This window comes from Plectropomus leopardus, chromosome 16 (genome assembly GCF_026936395.1).
Source record: "Plectropomus leopardus strain MGB_pleo_1.0 chromosome 16, ASM2693639v1, whole genome shotgun sequence".
Classification (NCBI taxonomy): domain Eukaryota; kingdom Metazoa; phylum Chordata; class Actinopteri; order Perciformes; family Serranidae; genus Plectropomus; species Plectropomus leopardus.
The window spans coordinates 25,313,908-25,329,449 of record NC_142191.1 but is presented as its reverse complement, the minus strand read 5'-3'; the positions used below and the strand labels follow the sequence as shown (position 1 = coordinate 25,329,449).

The 15,542-nt window shown below is 39.9% G+C and overlaps 2 protein-coding genes across 7 annotated transcripts in view; both read left to right on the top strand.

The window, feature by feature from the left end:
* myt1la (myelin transcription factor 1-like, a) overlaps positions 1–5,165 on the top strand; it is a 72,877-nt gene extending 67,712 nt beyond the window's left edge. For all 6 annotated transcript variants that reach the window (XM_088089421.1, XM_088089422.1, XM_088089424.1 and 3 more), the window contains one exon: positions 1,973–5,165. In XM_088089421.1, the coding sequence (XP_087945547.1) occupies positions 1,973–2,113 (141 nt within the window). In that variant the 3' untranslated portion in view covers positions 2,114–5,165. The remainder of the gene's footprint in view (positions 1–1,972) is intronic.
* Positions 5,166–6,265: 1,100 nt separating this feature from the next.
* Positions 6,266–15,194, top strand: e2f6 (E2F transcription factor 6). The gene is made up of 9 exons (XM_042503483.2): positions 6,266–6,536; positions 7,019–7,333; positions 8,189–8,229; positions 9,078–9,121; positions 9,340–9,526; positions 10,276–10,431; positions 10,589–10,703; positions 10,819–10,966; positions 14,541–15,194. Exons 1-9 carry the CDS (start codon positions 6,426–6,428, stop codon positions 14,576–14,578), a joined length of 1,155 nt encoding a protein of 384 aa, XP_042359417.1. The 5' UTR covers positions 6,266–6,425; the 3' UTR covers positions 14,579–15,194.
* Positions 15,195–15,542: the final 348 nt, after the last annotated feature.

Here is a 15,542-nt window from a genome sequence, read left to right as displayed (position 1 = left end):
AAGTTATAATCATAATTCCATTAACTGGAAAACACTTTAAAAATTTAGCGATCAACAAGAAATATAAAGTTATAGCTCATGTCACAGCTATGCTAACAGTACTTTTTGATCCCCAAAACTGGAAGCATAGATGCTCTGAAATCACAAATAATTGGATTGGTTGAGTTAAACCACAGTTTCCCAACACTGGTCCAAGTTTGGTTACTAACAACTTACCAGAAGTGGGCCTAAAATTAAGCCTTACATGGTACCGGCTCTACCCTACTCTACTCGCCTTTGGTATCGTGTACTTTTCTGGGAGTCGTTTTCCATAAGAAGATAGTACCTCCTCAGTGTAGCTGGTTGTCATGGTGTTGCTGTGGGACGCTGCTGTGATGTCAGTTTCAACGCGACACACACATACGCACAGGGTTCAAATTACACAGTTACTTATTACAGAAACCTTAATGTGCAGATAATATATCATCTATAACACAAAAGTCATCAATTTTCTAGAGCTCCCCCTGAACGTCTCAAGAAAGGCTTTCAGTGGAGCTGAGCTCCCATTAACTCCCCCATAATTTGAACTATGCATACATAGACTCGCACTCGCTGGATACGCTCGTCGGCCAGCAAGGTGAGGAACGTTTGCACCTCCTCGAGCAACCACGGCGTGATCTATCCGGTTGGCATTTTTGGAAAGAAGAAAAATATGATACCAAACTGCGGCTGCTACAATAGCTTTGATGTTTGTGCTGTTCAGAGTATTCTGTGCGTGACGCGCATTGATGACACAAACAGTGACGATTCTGTCTGACCAATCAGTGGTCTGAAGTGCTTCATGTCACCATTTAGTACACCTTAGTACCCGGCCGGCCTTTTTTGGAACCCCAGGAGAGCAGGTACTAAAAAAGGTAGTACCAGGTACCAGGTACCAGGTACTTTTTCCTAATGGAAAACCAAAAAAAGGCAAGTAGAGTAGAGTAGAACTCTGTGCTCATCCAAACAAACAGAAATCACAACCTTACCAGACAAACTCTAACTAATTTAAATTTGATTATAAAAACACCAATGCTTGTTTGCTTTGCCCACTGGGGTTAAGCCAGTAAGACTCATTTTTAAACCAAAGCTGCCCTGTCTCTTAGAAATATCTGAATGTAATTTATGACACAAAAAGTAAAATAATTCAAATTCTGATAAATAACAAAAATGCAATGTGCTGTATGCCTCTCAACCCTTTTTCCTAGCCCACTGCATATAGGCCACACCAGTTCCTGCATTGGCACTGGACATAAATCTTAAGATGCAGAAATGTTCTCTGTGTATGGAATTTCCATGGATACTGGCCTCAGAAAGCACATACAGGTTAAAAAGAACTGGGCTTAAAATCGAGCCTTGTGGGACTCCACATGTAAAACTAACTGTGCTCATCCATACAAACAGAATTCATGACATTTCCAATAGAAATTGAACAAAATAAATATGACTTAAAAATACCAGTGCTTGTTTGCTTTGCTTAGTGGGGATAATCAATAAGATTATCTACTCTGTCTCTGAGAATTATCTTTACAATTTACACTCCAAGTCGCTAGGTTGAAAAACCAGTTCTGTGTCTTTCATCTGCCCACGAACCTCCCATCAGTTTTTAACATCCTGATTTTGTCTCCATATGCTAAACATTAACCTTCCATCTATCCACCCGCTAACCATCCCTCTCCTAATTTTTGCATGGTTTAAGGTTGCATTCGTAGACCTTCACAGGCTGAAGTATAGATATTAATTAAATACTTAAAATGTAATAAAGGAGGAGTATTTCAGCGAGTTTGTGTAATCGAGCCATACTTCCTTGATGGTGTTCCCTTTCTCCCTTGCTGCCCACTTGTCTTCCAAACCTTTCCCCACAGTGTTTTATAGAAATATACTGACTGACTAAAAACACAAACTCTAATACCTCTGATTGTTTGTTTCTTCATGGGTTTCTTCCCTCTCACAGGAGCCAATGAATGAACAGAACTTTGACACTTATGTGAGTACGTTGACAGACATGTACACTCATCAGGACCAGTACCAGAGCCCGGAGAACAAGGCGTTGCTGGAGAACATCAAACAGGCCGTTCAGGGTATCCAGGTCTAGCCCTGACAGAGGCCAAAATAACAAATGCAAAGCAAAAACAACAACAAAAAAAATCAAAAAGAGGGGAATGGGTTGTTTTTTGCTGCTGTAAACTACCATAGTTCTTTTATTTCTTCTGCTGTTATGCTCTCAACTCCATGGGTATCTCTTTTTTTAAATTATTTTGATTGTTGTTGCCTTGCTTTGAAAAACAATGTTTTAAAAGAACATCCACGTTTTGTACATTTTCATATGACCTAATATAATGTGATGTACTGTTTATAGCTGCTAATGTATGCACATTCTAGTGTATATGTATGTATTTATTTATTGTAAGCTTGAATCATTTCTTATTTTAACGCGATACATCAAAAAAACTGGGCGTCACGGGTTTAACGGGGAGCAGAGCGGGGAACTCGAAGAGCAATCATTTTCGAAAGGCTTTTCTCACGAGCTGCAAAGCTGGAGATTGTTTAATGGATGTAATTCATTCATTTTTGTAATCTTTGGAAGTTGACACTAATATTACTGTAAATCTTTAGCTAAAATTACGAGAAGAACCAATGCTATAAGCAAGAAGATCTCAAACATCATGACACGGAAACTTACTGGTGCAAATCCCATCATCCCCTTCGGAGTTGTTTCGTTTCAAACTGTCACTGTTCTGTCGCTTTTCTTTGTTCATGCGGAGAATGAAGCGGGAAAGACCAATGGCTACAGAAAATGTAGGAGACAATCTGCCATTCTGAATTTATTTTAATCATCAACCTTGACTAGCTAATAGGACAACTTGTCAGCAATATTGGTGTGATAATATTAAATCATTTGTTTAGATATGGGATGCAATCTATATGAAAAAATGTTTGGGTATATGCAATTTCTTATGAATAAAACTAGCAAAGAGCTGATAGATCTTTTTACTAACTATAAATGTATTGCGTTTTGTATAAACCTTTTACTACAATCATGTTTTAGGAATCTGACGCGGGTGAAAGGACTTTGGTTCTGTCATGTTCGACTTTGCACAGGGACACCTTTGTTTCCATGTTTTGATGTTTTTATTGTTGATTAAGAGGCACTCGGCAGGCGAAAGGATTTGTAGATATGATTTTTCTTTCTAAAGGCTGACGGCTCCACTGGACTTACAGGGTCAAACGTCCCCATCCGTCATTGTATATTGCACTCGTTCTGTAGAAAACGTCTTTCCAGTCATGCATCTCATTGTGTGAGCCACAATGGGACATGATGCCAGACGACTTGATGACCAAGCAGCACTTTTTTATTATCTTTGATTGTTCTTGAAAAGATGAATAAAAACTAGAGCCAGCAGTCGTAACGCGACGTCTGCGCACTGAATTTACCAACTGAGTATTTGATCTGAATCGGCCTTACGATGACATTCAGTCTGCAATCACAGTACTGATGGAAAATGTTTTCTCAACACCGTCGATCATGCATGCACTTTATTGGAGTATGTCAAAGTATTATCACGTGGTAACTGAAGCAAAAACTGTACAGCGAGTTTGTGGAAACTGTGACTTCGACAAGACTTTGTGCCGGTGATTCTTATTTGAAAGCAACCTGGAACGAATTTCACTGATTTGATTTGTTTTTTAAAGGAAAACTCCCCCTGTAGTCCCCTTAAACTGATAACCTTAAAGTATTTTTTTAATGTTCAAACAATTTAAAAAGAAAAACCAAAAACAGATTGCTGAACCGCACTGATAAGCTTCTCGCTAAAATGTTACCTTTTGTTTAATTTATTTATTTATTTTCGTAAGTATCAGGAAGCCAAGACATAATGTCCAATCATAGAGCTTAAAATTCTGTTTTGTGTACCCAAACGAGTTGAAACAAAAGATTATACATTTTTTTTTTAAAACCGCAGCTTAAATTTACTTCCTCTGGGTCAATTCTGGATGAATTAGGGAACTATAAGCTAGCCTCTTATCCACAGAAACTTTGGCCTATAGACTCATGAGTCTATAAAGCCATCCGCCATAGGCTACCAAACTGACAACGAATGAAAATAACTGGATTTCTAAAGCACCAAAAATCATCAGTCTGGTTCAGTGTCATACCTTAACCTGCCTCCACTATTTTTAGCACAGTTTGTAATTTCCTACATTTCCCAGAATGCTTTTCAACAGGGAAAGGGGTCAAAATTGTCACTTAAATAATATGATTAGTTTTTTAACCCTTACAATTTAAGTATAGTCCAAATATATGAATGTATGAAAATGATGTAAAAGACCACGTATGTCAAAGAATGTGCCACATTAGGTTGGAATATACACCTTCACTAATGTAAGCACCATATAGCTCCTATGGAAAATAATTTCAAGTGACTGACCCCTTAAACATGATGTTTACCAGCTTCTGATCATTTTTAGATGACTGACACATTTAACAGTTTCCCATAGGAAGGAAAAACAAACACCAAACGGGAGTTTTCCTTTAAAGATACATCTTCTTTGGACTTTTACTGCTAAGCCTCATCCCTGACTTCACATCTCTGTCCAAAGCTTTGTGTCCGCAGCTTCCTGCCAGTAAACTACTGCATTAGATAGACTGACGGCTTGTATTTTTTATTCAGTCAGTTATTCTTACTGATAACAAAGGAAATGGGAGTTAAAGCACAATTCTGCCACTTAAAGACAGTCAATAGACTAGATATTGTAATATCAGATGTAAAAGCTAAACTGTAACTATTTACATAGAGAATCTCAACACTAACATGTGACATGCTAGAATGCAAAAGAAATCCATATGAATATTTGTGAAATCATCAGTTTATGAAAATGTTACAGTTTCTTTTCAGCGGTGCATTGATAAGGGGTTTTTATACAACATTCATTTTCTCTCCTCTTACCCCTTCTTCTGTGTTACTCGCAAACTTTCAACAACAGTTTTCTTACCACATGGCATGGGTTTTGTTGATATTTTTGCTGTATGTTTAAGGTCACGAGATACGCTACGTGATATTTTAATTTGACTTGTGAAGTTTGTACAATTTTTATCATGCTGGTGTTGGCATCTCTTGCTCTGAATAAATCTTGTGTTGCAACACTGATCAGCACCTGCTCTGGTTTTCAATTGGAAGCTGATTCAGGAAGTTTATAATGAACAGTTAATATAAGTGTGTTTTTTTCTGTCTTTGATGAAACTGTTTGCTTAAATGTATAAAAATCAACTTGTGGAGCTTCAAAACCTCTGCTGACAATTGATTAATTAATAATAACCATGACATAATAATAATCTCAGGACTGGTTGCTGGTAAAATGTAACTAAATACATTTACTCAAGCACCACATTTAAATACAATTTTGAAGCATACACTTTACTTGATTATTTCCATGTCATGTCAAATTATACAACATATGGTGTAGTATACAACATTACAATAAACTATTGAAATAATAATATGGTGTATTGTTAAAAGGGATATAATATAATTAAAATTATTTCCATCCATACCAGCTGCAACACTATAATGGGGGGCCATTATGATAAGAGTTCACATAATATGATGTTAATTCTACCACAGAAAAGACTAGATAAACACTAAAAATAGGTGGGAAAAAACGTGGCGTTGCTTATCGGCCAAATGAGTTGCTAAATATAGGCATATTGGATATTGGGGAAAAAATTCAGTAACGATCATCCCTAAAACAAGGTAGGCTATGGGATGTTATATGCTATTGTATAATATAGGGCTAGTAGAGGTTAAAGATATAGTAGCTTATATAGGCCTGAGTATAAGCTATAAATGGAACTGTAATAGTCGTAATAACATTTTTTATGAAATAGTATAGTATATCGAATAGTCTATATAAACATATAGGCTATAATTTTAAACTTCAGTCCTCATGTTTTCCTCTTAAAATAAAAAGTGCCGGAAATCTCATATAAGCAATGAGATTTCATTGTCATGATTTTCAGTGTTGTACCTTCATAAGTTATAAAACCAGATAATGGATTAAAAAAATAAATAAACACACACACACACACACACACACACACACACACACACACACACACGCACACGCACACATACACAGACACACACACACATATATTATTGTGTAGATGTGTAATAACGGGCTTCAGGCAGTAGATGGCGCTCATTTGGCGCGCTCTGCTATATCTCCCTCCGTTGTTGTATTTCCGGTTCATAAACACACCCTTTCCGGTCTGAAAAGCAGCGGCGACACACGACACATAAACAAACCGGGCAACGTTAGTCGTATTGTGGCGCTTGTTAACGGTTAATAACGGGGCTCGGTGAGCCGGTAGCCCGGCTCGGTTCGGGGGGAGAGGAGACGTCGGCATCATGGGGAAGTGTGTTGTCTCTGGATGTCCGAACCGCGAGGCAAACCGGGGGATCTTCAACCGGCCACCGAAGAGGTTCTTCAACTTCCCCAAAGACCCCGCACGAGTCAAGGTACGGTCACGTGAAAATTTGACCAAATCTAACATACGGTTATCTGGCTAACGTTACGTTAAGTTAGACTGTTAGCATAGCTTTTTGGCTAAAAACACCACGTATTACCAAAAACAAGGGTTTGCAGAAATCCAGGAATATACACGGTGGGAAATTTCCATTGGAAATAACGGGAAACAAGGGACTGCACGTTATTCATTAGATTAGATCAGCCTCCTCAAAGCTACAGGTTTTTTTTAATCTCTCTGAGGGATTGGGGGAAAATATGTGACCCTCCCCCCAACATAAATAAACACATATGAGTGTGAGTATTTCTTTTTCCAAAGCTGATACGAAATCATTTTCAGTTTAAAAACAGAACCAGGTTGATGCAAACTGTTGAGGCAAAAATTTAAATGATACATTTCGAATAAAATGAATTTGACAAATGACCTCTACTGTAAGCAGGGACATTTTGCAGTAACGCTGCTGACTTTGCTCAGGTATGGCTGGCGGCGCTGAGGGAGACGGACAAGCAGGACTCCACGGAGCAGCATTTAATCTGTGAGGACCACTTCCTGCCGGAGGACATCTCCACCAACGGGGTCAACAGTGACGCCATTCCCATCATGCCCCCTTGTCTGGACGGGCCCTTGATCAGCCCCTGGGGAGCCGAATCGTCCGAGGAAGAAGATCAGTGGGCCACCGGTGGCGGCTGTGATGATGATGAAGATGATGCAGATGACGGTGGGGATGATGGTCCTGCTCACGTGGAGCCTCCGGCACCAGAGCCTCCTGCAGTGGATCCACCACAGCAGGTCAGGACAGTTACTCTGTCACCACATTTTCTCTTTGAATATTAAACTGCATATTTTTATACATATGTGCCATAAAGTAGGTCCCATTCAAGTTTATTATCTTTTGATTTATCAAAATATCCGACCTGAATAAACAACAGATCCAAAAAAATCATGTTTAAATGCTTCCAGATGTGATGCAGGTTCTTTAGACAGAGACGGTTTTAATGGGTGTCAATAGAATCTCTCTGTAAAACATTTTGTTTTTAGTAATAACATGTAATAACTCCCAAAACTGCAACATGATTGTAACAAGCGAGATTCAGGGTTCCCACGGTCACCTGGAAATGTCATGAAATTAAAAAAAAGTTTTGGAAAAGTCATGGATTTTTGTTGTGTGTACAGAAGTCGTTACAGAAATCTTCCAGGGATACCTGTCCATGTAATGTAACATTAATGCTCGTTTATTTCCTGAAGCTGTCAGCATTACGAATCTTTAATATGCGTCAGTGTGTGAGGATGTTTTTGTTTATCGTCACGAAGGTTTCTTCAAAACAAAAGACATTTAAACCATAAATTGATGCAGAAATGGCACAAATTGGTGCATAAAAATATAGCGAAATGCTGGAAATTATTCAACCCCCCCTGTTTCATATGTGTTCTCCCCAAATTTGAAATGAAACCTACTCCGTTGTGTCTCTCCCTTCATGTATGCTCACTAGTCATGGAAAAGTTTTGAAATGTTATCCGTGAAAAGGGTCGGGAACCCTGCAGATTTTGTAATGTCAGTCTCTTCAATGTTGAATACCAAACTTACAATGTGTCAGATGTATCCAGAGCTGTTTTCATCTGCGGTTGTCACTTTCTGAATTTCAGGATCTGGGTGCCATGACGACTCCAGAGGCCAAGACGACGGGGTAAAACACACCTCTGCTTCTGGTTTTCATCTTACGTGTTTCTGACTGCTTCATCAGAATGATGTCAGCGGGCAACCGCATAACCAAAAGTGGCAAAGCACTTTTTTTTTGGAGTGTGGGCGAAACTAAGTGGAAGAAGTTAATCTCTTGAAACCTGGATCCATATTGGTGTTCTTGGACTGCGGTTCGACGCCTCTCACGAGCTATTTCGGGCTTTGAAATCCAAGCAAATGGGTTTGATTTCTTTCGAATACCAGGGGTAAAAGCCGCTGACCGACCGGGCAAGAAATGTCCCACAAACTGCAACAAAGTAGTAAAAAGTGACAAACAAATTACCTAATAAATAGTTTTTTTGAAAAGAGAAAATTATCCAAAAAAATAGTGTAGTCCTTTAAGAAATAAGCACAGAGAAGTTGTCTCCAACCTCTAAGTTATTGTTTCAAGGCCCATCAGCACTGCACTGATTGGAAAGAAATTCATCTAAAAGTCAAGATCATTAATGCAATTACTTTGCATTGACTTGATTCCCGATTAAGACTTGTCAATGTGGACTTCACAACTGTTTTAAAATGCAAAGTAAAAGAATTTTAAACATGCAATTAATCGAGATTGACTACAGAAATGCAGCAGTTCACCAAATGAATTGTTCGATAGCCCTGCTTAAAATAAATGTTTGCTTCAGTCGTATTTTTTGCTCCAAGTCTTGTGGGGGGCCAGTGTCATGTGCAGGTATTGCGGGACACTGAAATAGTTCCTGCACACGTTGGCACAAAGCGTATTTTTCATAAGCTTTACAGAAATGACAAATTTAGCTGAAAGTTGATTGATATCTCTTCTCTTCTTTCCAGCATCAGCCCTAATCAGAGGATCCAGACCAAGAGAGTCACAGCAGGTGTGTGCTTCTGTCTAACCTTAAAGACCTCACCTTTTACGTATTTGACATTATTTAACATGAAGGATAAGATACAGACTTCAAGCACAAGATGATTGGTAGAAATGATTATTATTATTGTTTTTTAATCTGTTTTTATTAACACAGATGAAAGTAAACTCTGTAAAGGTTTAGAAAGATGTTCAGAGTCGTATCTTTGACTCTTGGTGTGTATTCAGATGTGTCTCTGGGGACGCTGACGCAGCGTTTCCTGGAGCTGTTGCTGAATGCTCCGGACAGCTCGGTTGACCTCCGGCAAGCGACCACGAGCCTGCAGACCCGCAGGCGGCGAGTCTTTGACATCATCAACGTCCTGGAAGACATCAGCCTCATCGAGAAGCAGTCGGCCAACAAGGTCAAGTGGATGTGAGTGAACAGATGGAGACGGGGTGTGAGGAGATGTCTTTAGGTTGCGTCATTCACTGCGCATGTTTGCGTCTATATTTTGGTGTTTTATGGAATTATATTCTTTAATAGTCCATGTTGGCTCGTGTTAATAATGACCGACAACAAATCACATATTTGTCATTATAGCCCAAAAGAAAACAAAAAAAAAAGGGTCTGAAATCAATACATTGGATTTTATTTGTTTGTAACATAAACATTCATATCCTAGCATTTCTGTAATTTTAGTCAATGATTGGCTGTCATACACAATTAATAGAATGAATAGATGAGCGTATCGCCATTAAATTTGCCAACAATTCAACTGAAAACATTTGCTGATTTCAGCTTCTCAGAAATGGAAGGTTTTCTGCTTTTCTCCGTTTAGAAAATTGTACAGTTGATATCTTTGGTATTTTTCAGACATAAAAAAATTGAATTTTTAGGCAAAAAATGAATAAAATAAAAAAAAAATGTGTATATATATATATATATATATATATATATATATATATATATATATATATATACGTAAAAATAATAAACAAATGAATAAGCAGTGAAAAGAACTAGTTGCAGCTTCAATTTACATTATTTATGCTCCGTCTTGTATCGATATTCTTCAGAACTATAATTTCCAAAGTCAAGATTGCCCTTTAACGCAAGTGAAAAAACGTCTCGTGTGTTGCCGTCGAGCGTCGCAGTAATGGCGCTGTCTGTGGTCTGTGCAGAGGAAGCTGTCAGATCTCCAGCTTTCTGTGGAAGAACCAGCAGAAGTTCGAGAGAGAGCTGGAGAACCTGAAGCTGGTGGAGGAGACGCTCGACAGCCTCATCAAAAGCTGCGCCCAGCAGCTCTTCGACATGACCGACGACATGGACAACGCCGCATATCCTTCCAGAGATTCATTTGTCACATGTTGTAAACCTTCAGTTTAACCATTTACGCCTAAAATGTGTTTTTTTTTTCTTTCTTTTAATTTTAGTTTGTGGACTAAAACAGTTGTGTAAAACAATGAAGCAGGTTTTCTTTAACTTTTCTTGCACGTTGGCTTATGTGACCCATGAGGACATCAGCCGGGTCAGAGCCTTCGAGGAGCAGACGGTGATCGTCGTCAAAGCTCCGGAGGAAACCAAGTTGGAAGTTCCTGCGCCCAAAGAGGTAAACAACAGAAGATACAGGCATTTTCTGCATCACTGACTGATACATTCAGGAGGTAGACAGAATAAAAGCAGCATCATCAGGCTGACGCAGGCTGTCGTGTGTGTTGACTCAGGACAGCATCCAGGTCCATCTGAAGGGGGGGAGGGGTCCCATCATGGTGGTGACCTGCGATATCGAGGCAGGAGACGCGACTACAGAGAAGAGCAGCTGCTTCTTAACGCTGGAGGAAAGCCGGATAAAGACGGCCACGCTGCACACAGGTAACAACACGGGGACTTAGCCTCTTAAGACCTTGCGTACACATGTGTGGACATCACATTTTGGGTAAAAATTACCATAGTAGTTAATTCCGCTTACTTGGGGCCTTATGGCAACGTGAATACTTACACTACCACACAGTGGTAACAGAAGAGTACTACACACTACCGGAAGAATTCAAAAGGGCGACGAGTACAAGAAAAAGTTCTGCCGGTCACTCCAAAGCAAAACATCGACAAGGTAAGAAGTCCAATCATATTTCATGGCTTATTCTTGTTTAGATATGCATAGACGCATTGTAGGTTTGCCATGGCATGCAAATTTGACAGAAATTAATAAAAATAACAATCTAGTAAGATAAACATGATGTACACGTATGCGTTCAGAGGGACTTAGCTTGGTTAAAAATGCTAATCCGTTAGCTGAAATGTGCCCAGGACTAGCGGCTATAAATAGGTTTATAGCTAATTCCAGTGCAGCTAAAAAACTGTACATTGTCCCAGTGAAATAAATAAACAAATAAATACACGTATACATAAATTACATGGATTTGTATTTGATTTTTTCATGATTTTATTTTCAGAGCATTTTTCTGTGGAAAGAGCACTGGAGCTGATCTGGCTACCTGATGGAGACGAGTCAGATTTGGATAATTTGTCTGACAACGATGATGCCATCCTGGATGCTGGTTATCAGCCCCCACCACAGGTTCAAAGCAGCAGTGAGGACGACAGTAGTGGTGAAGAAGACCCCATTCCCACTGAGCACAGCAGGGGACGTAAACGTCTCCGTTGTCAGAATAATGGTTAGCAAAGACCCAGTGGATATGAGTTTATTTTAGGCAGTTGGGGCCTCAAGCCTAGGTGAAGGATTGGGAGGAAAACAAAACACAGCACCATTCAGTGTTTGTAGCAAAATGCTAATTTACTTCACTTGCTGACAGATTCAGGGACAGGGACAGGTACAGGTTCAGACTATGAAGCCAGATCCCACACTCCCAGACGTCCCCGTCAAACACAACGGATTGAAGCTGATGACTCAAATAATGGCCCAGAAGAGCCAACACCAGGACCAAGCCCTCAGGGACAATCCAATAAAGGTAATTGTTCTTATTTTGGCACACCTTGAAGATAAATCTTCAAATTTCTTAGAAACGTCCACTCAGATTTAACTTTGTTATGCACCAATACACCTCAGTGAATTGCCTGTGACTTTCTTTGCACTAAGTGCTATTTTAATTCTGATTCTGATGCAGGACGTGGAATACGCTGGAGGGCTACTCCATTGACGCCAAACCTTGCCGAGTTTGAGCATGAGGACGATACTGAGCAGGACAGACATGGCTAGACCCCACTAAACTATTTTGAACAGTACATAGATAAAGATTTGATGAAAGTTATTTCAGATTGCTCTAATGCTATGTCACTAGCCAGGAGTGAGGACCCACTCGGCACATCAGTAGATGAGGTTTACCATTTTTTTGGTGCCTGTATTTTGATGTCCTGCGTGGGATACCCAAAAATCAGGATGTACTGGTCCAAAGCCTTGAGATTCACTGCCATCACTGATAGATTCACGCGCGACAGATTCTTCAGACTGAGGCAATCATTAAAAGTGCTAATTGATGACGATGTGCCAGAAGACCTGAGGAAGAGTGACAAATTCTGGAAGGTGAGGCCTTTTCTGGATCGGATTCTGCAAGGCTGCAGGTCTCAGACCCGACCTGAATGCATATTGATCGATGAGCAGATGATACCTTTCACAGGAGCCTGTCCATGTAGACAATGTCTGCCAATGAAGCCAAACCCAGTTGGCATAAAGAACTTTGTTTGTGCTACAGCAGATGGCATTGTGCTGGATACAGGTAGGTACAGGTGCACTGCTTGAGCAGGTTGAAGAACCAGAGGGTCTGGGTTTGGGAAGCTTAGTCATCGCTCGTCTGTGTCAAACTCTGCATCGTGGCACAAAAGTGTATAGCGACCGGTTCTTCACAAGCATCCAATGTGCAGAACAAATGATGAAGAAGGAGCTGTACGTGACCGGTACAGTAATGAAGAACCGGGTCGCTGCAGCAGTGCAGAAGTTACCCACTGACATAACCATGAAAAACACAGGAAGAGGTACCTCAACAGAAGTTTCCACTGAAGATGGAAAGTTGTGTGTAGTGAAGTGGTACAACAACAAACCAGTACTGATGATGTCTGTTGTTCATGGTACACAGCCCGAAGACACCTGCCAGCGCTGGGACAAAAAACTGAAACAATATGTGTCTGTCTCGCGACCAAGCATTGTCCGTGAGTACAACCTCAAGATGGGTGGAGTTGACTTGGTTGACAGGATGATCAGTTACTATCGCATGAGCGCTCATACTAAGAAGTGGACAATGCGAATGCTTATGCACTTCACAGATCTGGCTTTAGCCAACAGCTGGATACTGTACCGCAAAGACCTCACAACATGTGGTGCACCCAAGAAGAGCATCATGCAGTTCCTTGAGTTCTGTATGGAAGTGGCTAACGCCCTCTTGGCCCAGCATCACAGTCAAGAAGACGATGCAGACTTTTCAGAAGTGTCAGGGGAGGAAGAATACGATTCAAAACAAGGAAAAAAACGTCCAGTGACAACAGTGCCCCATGTCTCAGTCCGCAGGAGGGCTAATGCACGTCTCCCAGAAATGATCAGCCTGAAGAATGCAGCACGCTGCAGAGCAGCAGGCTGCACTGAGTGAACCCGAGTGCGTTGCGCGATCTGCAAGGTGTTCTTGTGCTTGCAAGCCGATCGCAACTGTTACACAGCCTTTCACACATAGTTGTGTACATGTTCCTAAGGGAAAAGGGCATTCTTAGTTTTTTCTTGTTTTTTTTTTTTTTTTTACATTGCAAATGCGAAATGCTTTGAATGTTTTATACTTTGTTATAGGCATATGATGTCTTCCTGAAACAGCATTTCAAATGAGCCATACTGTAGCTGTGACTGTCCAAAAGGGGCATTTTTTGTTTTATTTCGTTTTTTGCACTATGACATTTAAAACATGTGTGTACGTGTTATTAATATGCAACAGTGACAATGCAAAATGCTTTGAATGTTTTATATTTTGTTAAAAGCATATGATGTCTTACTGTAGCTGTGAATTTCCAAAAGGGGCAAAAATATTGTTACTTCATTTTGTTTTTTGCACTGTGATTATCAAAACATGTTCAAAAATATGTTTCTATGTGTTATTAATACATGCAAAAGCAGTCAGGAAAAAAATGCTGTGTTCAGGGTGGAAATAAAGAGTTTTCCACTCTATTACACAAAGGTGACTTTATTGTGTTTTAAGGAAATTCAGACCGAGTGTCAACATATGTTGACAGCATTTTTGCTTAGTTTTTATACTCATCGGGGTCCAATAAGCCCAAATAGCAAAGAGATAAAAAATGCATATCAAACAAGCGCTCAGGTCTTAAGAGGTTAAATATCATCTGTAATTTCTTATTGGCCAACATGGATACCAGTACATCTGTGAAAAACTAATAATTGGCTGATAAGTGTGAAATATTGTTTTATTTCATTTAAATTTTTTTGTCGTTGCAGAGTCCTCCAGTCCACAGAGTGCTGTTCAGAGCGCATAGCCACCAGCTGACCACCAGGAGGCGCCAGCTGTCCTCACAGAAGCCTGAATGGATTGTGTCCAGATACTGAAATCACAGCTCAAGCGGGAGCGTTTTCAACTGACCGAGCTCACATGTGGTACAATATTTAAATAATGCTCAGCTGACGTGTTTAAACCAGCTGAGGCATACACAAATCTTAAAATCCAAAACTGATCTGGAGCAAAACACATTTATTTTGTCACAGAACTCAACATGGAAGACACTACTTATGGATCAGTTTTATTTGCACCATTGCAAAGTTGTTTTTTTTTCTTGATGTCGGTTCAGATGAAGGAAATGGTGTAAAAGACAGAGAGGATAGTGACCATTTGACCAGGACGTTTGTAGCTTTATTTTTGTATGAGAGAGGAGTGAATGAGCTCGCTTGTAGACGCAGTACGCGGCTGCGCCTCTGCACTGCGCGGAGGCTTTGTTTTATACACACTGATCATATACTGGCTGATAGTACATCCGTTGTATATTTTTACTTTGTTTTTATGTTTGTCTTTCTGTGTTTCATCATGGTTTGAACTTTGTAAAGGAGTTAACACCTCGAAAGATGCTGTAATCAATAAAAAAATGAGCTGATACAAAACATGGACAGCTTGTTTCCTAAACATACAGCTGAGGTGCCTTTGAGCAAGATGCTGCACGTAGGCCTGATGGAATTGTTTCCCAGTCCCAAAAAAGACAAAGAAGGGGTCTAAGGTTGATCTTTGAGAAGGCTTATTCCCACTAAATGTTTTATTTCTCTCAAATGTCGCCTAGGCCTTCAAATTAACGCGTTATATTTGTCTTTTGAAAGAATAGATCACACATACAAGCTGGATTGTTGTGGAACTCAAATTGTTAACTGTACTTATTTTAATCCACATATAAGCCACAGTGGTTCGTGATCATTGGCGATTTACTGTCTCTGATCATTTGCAATGCGGGATTAACA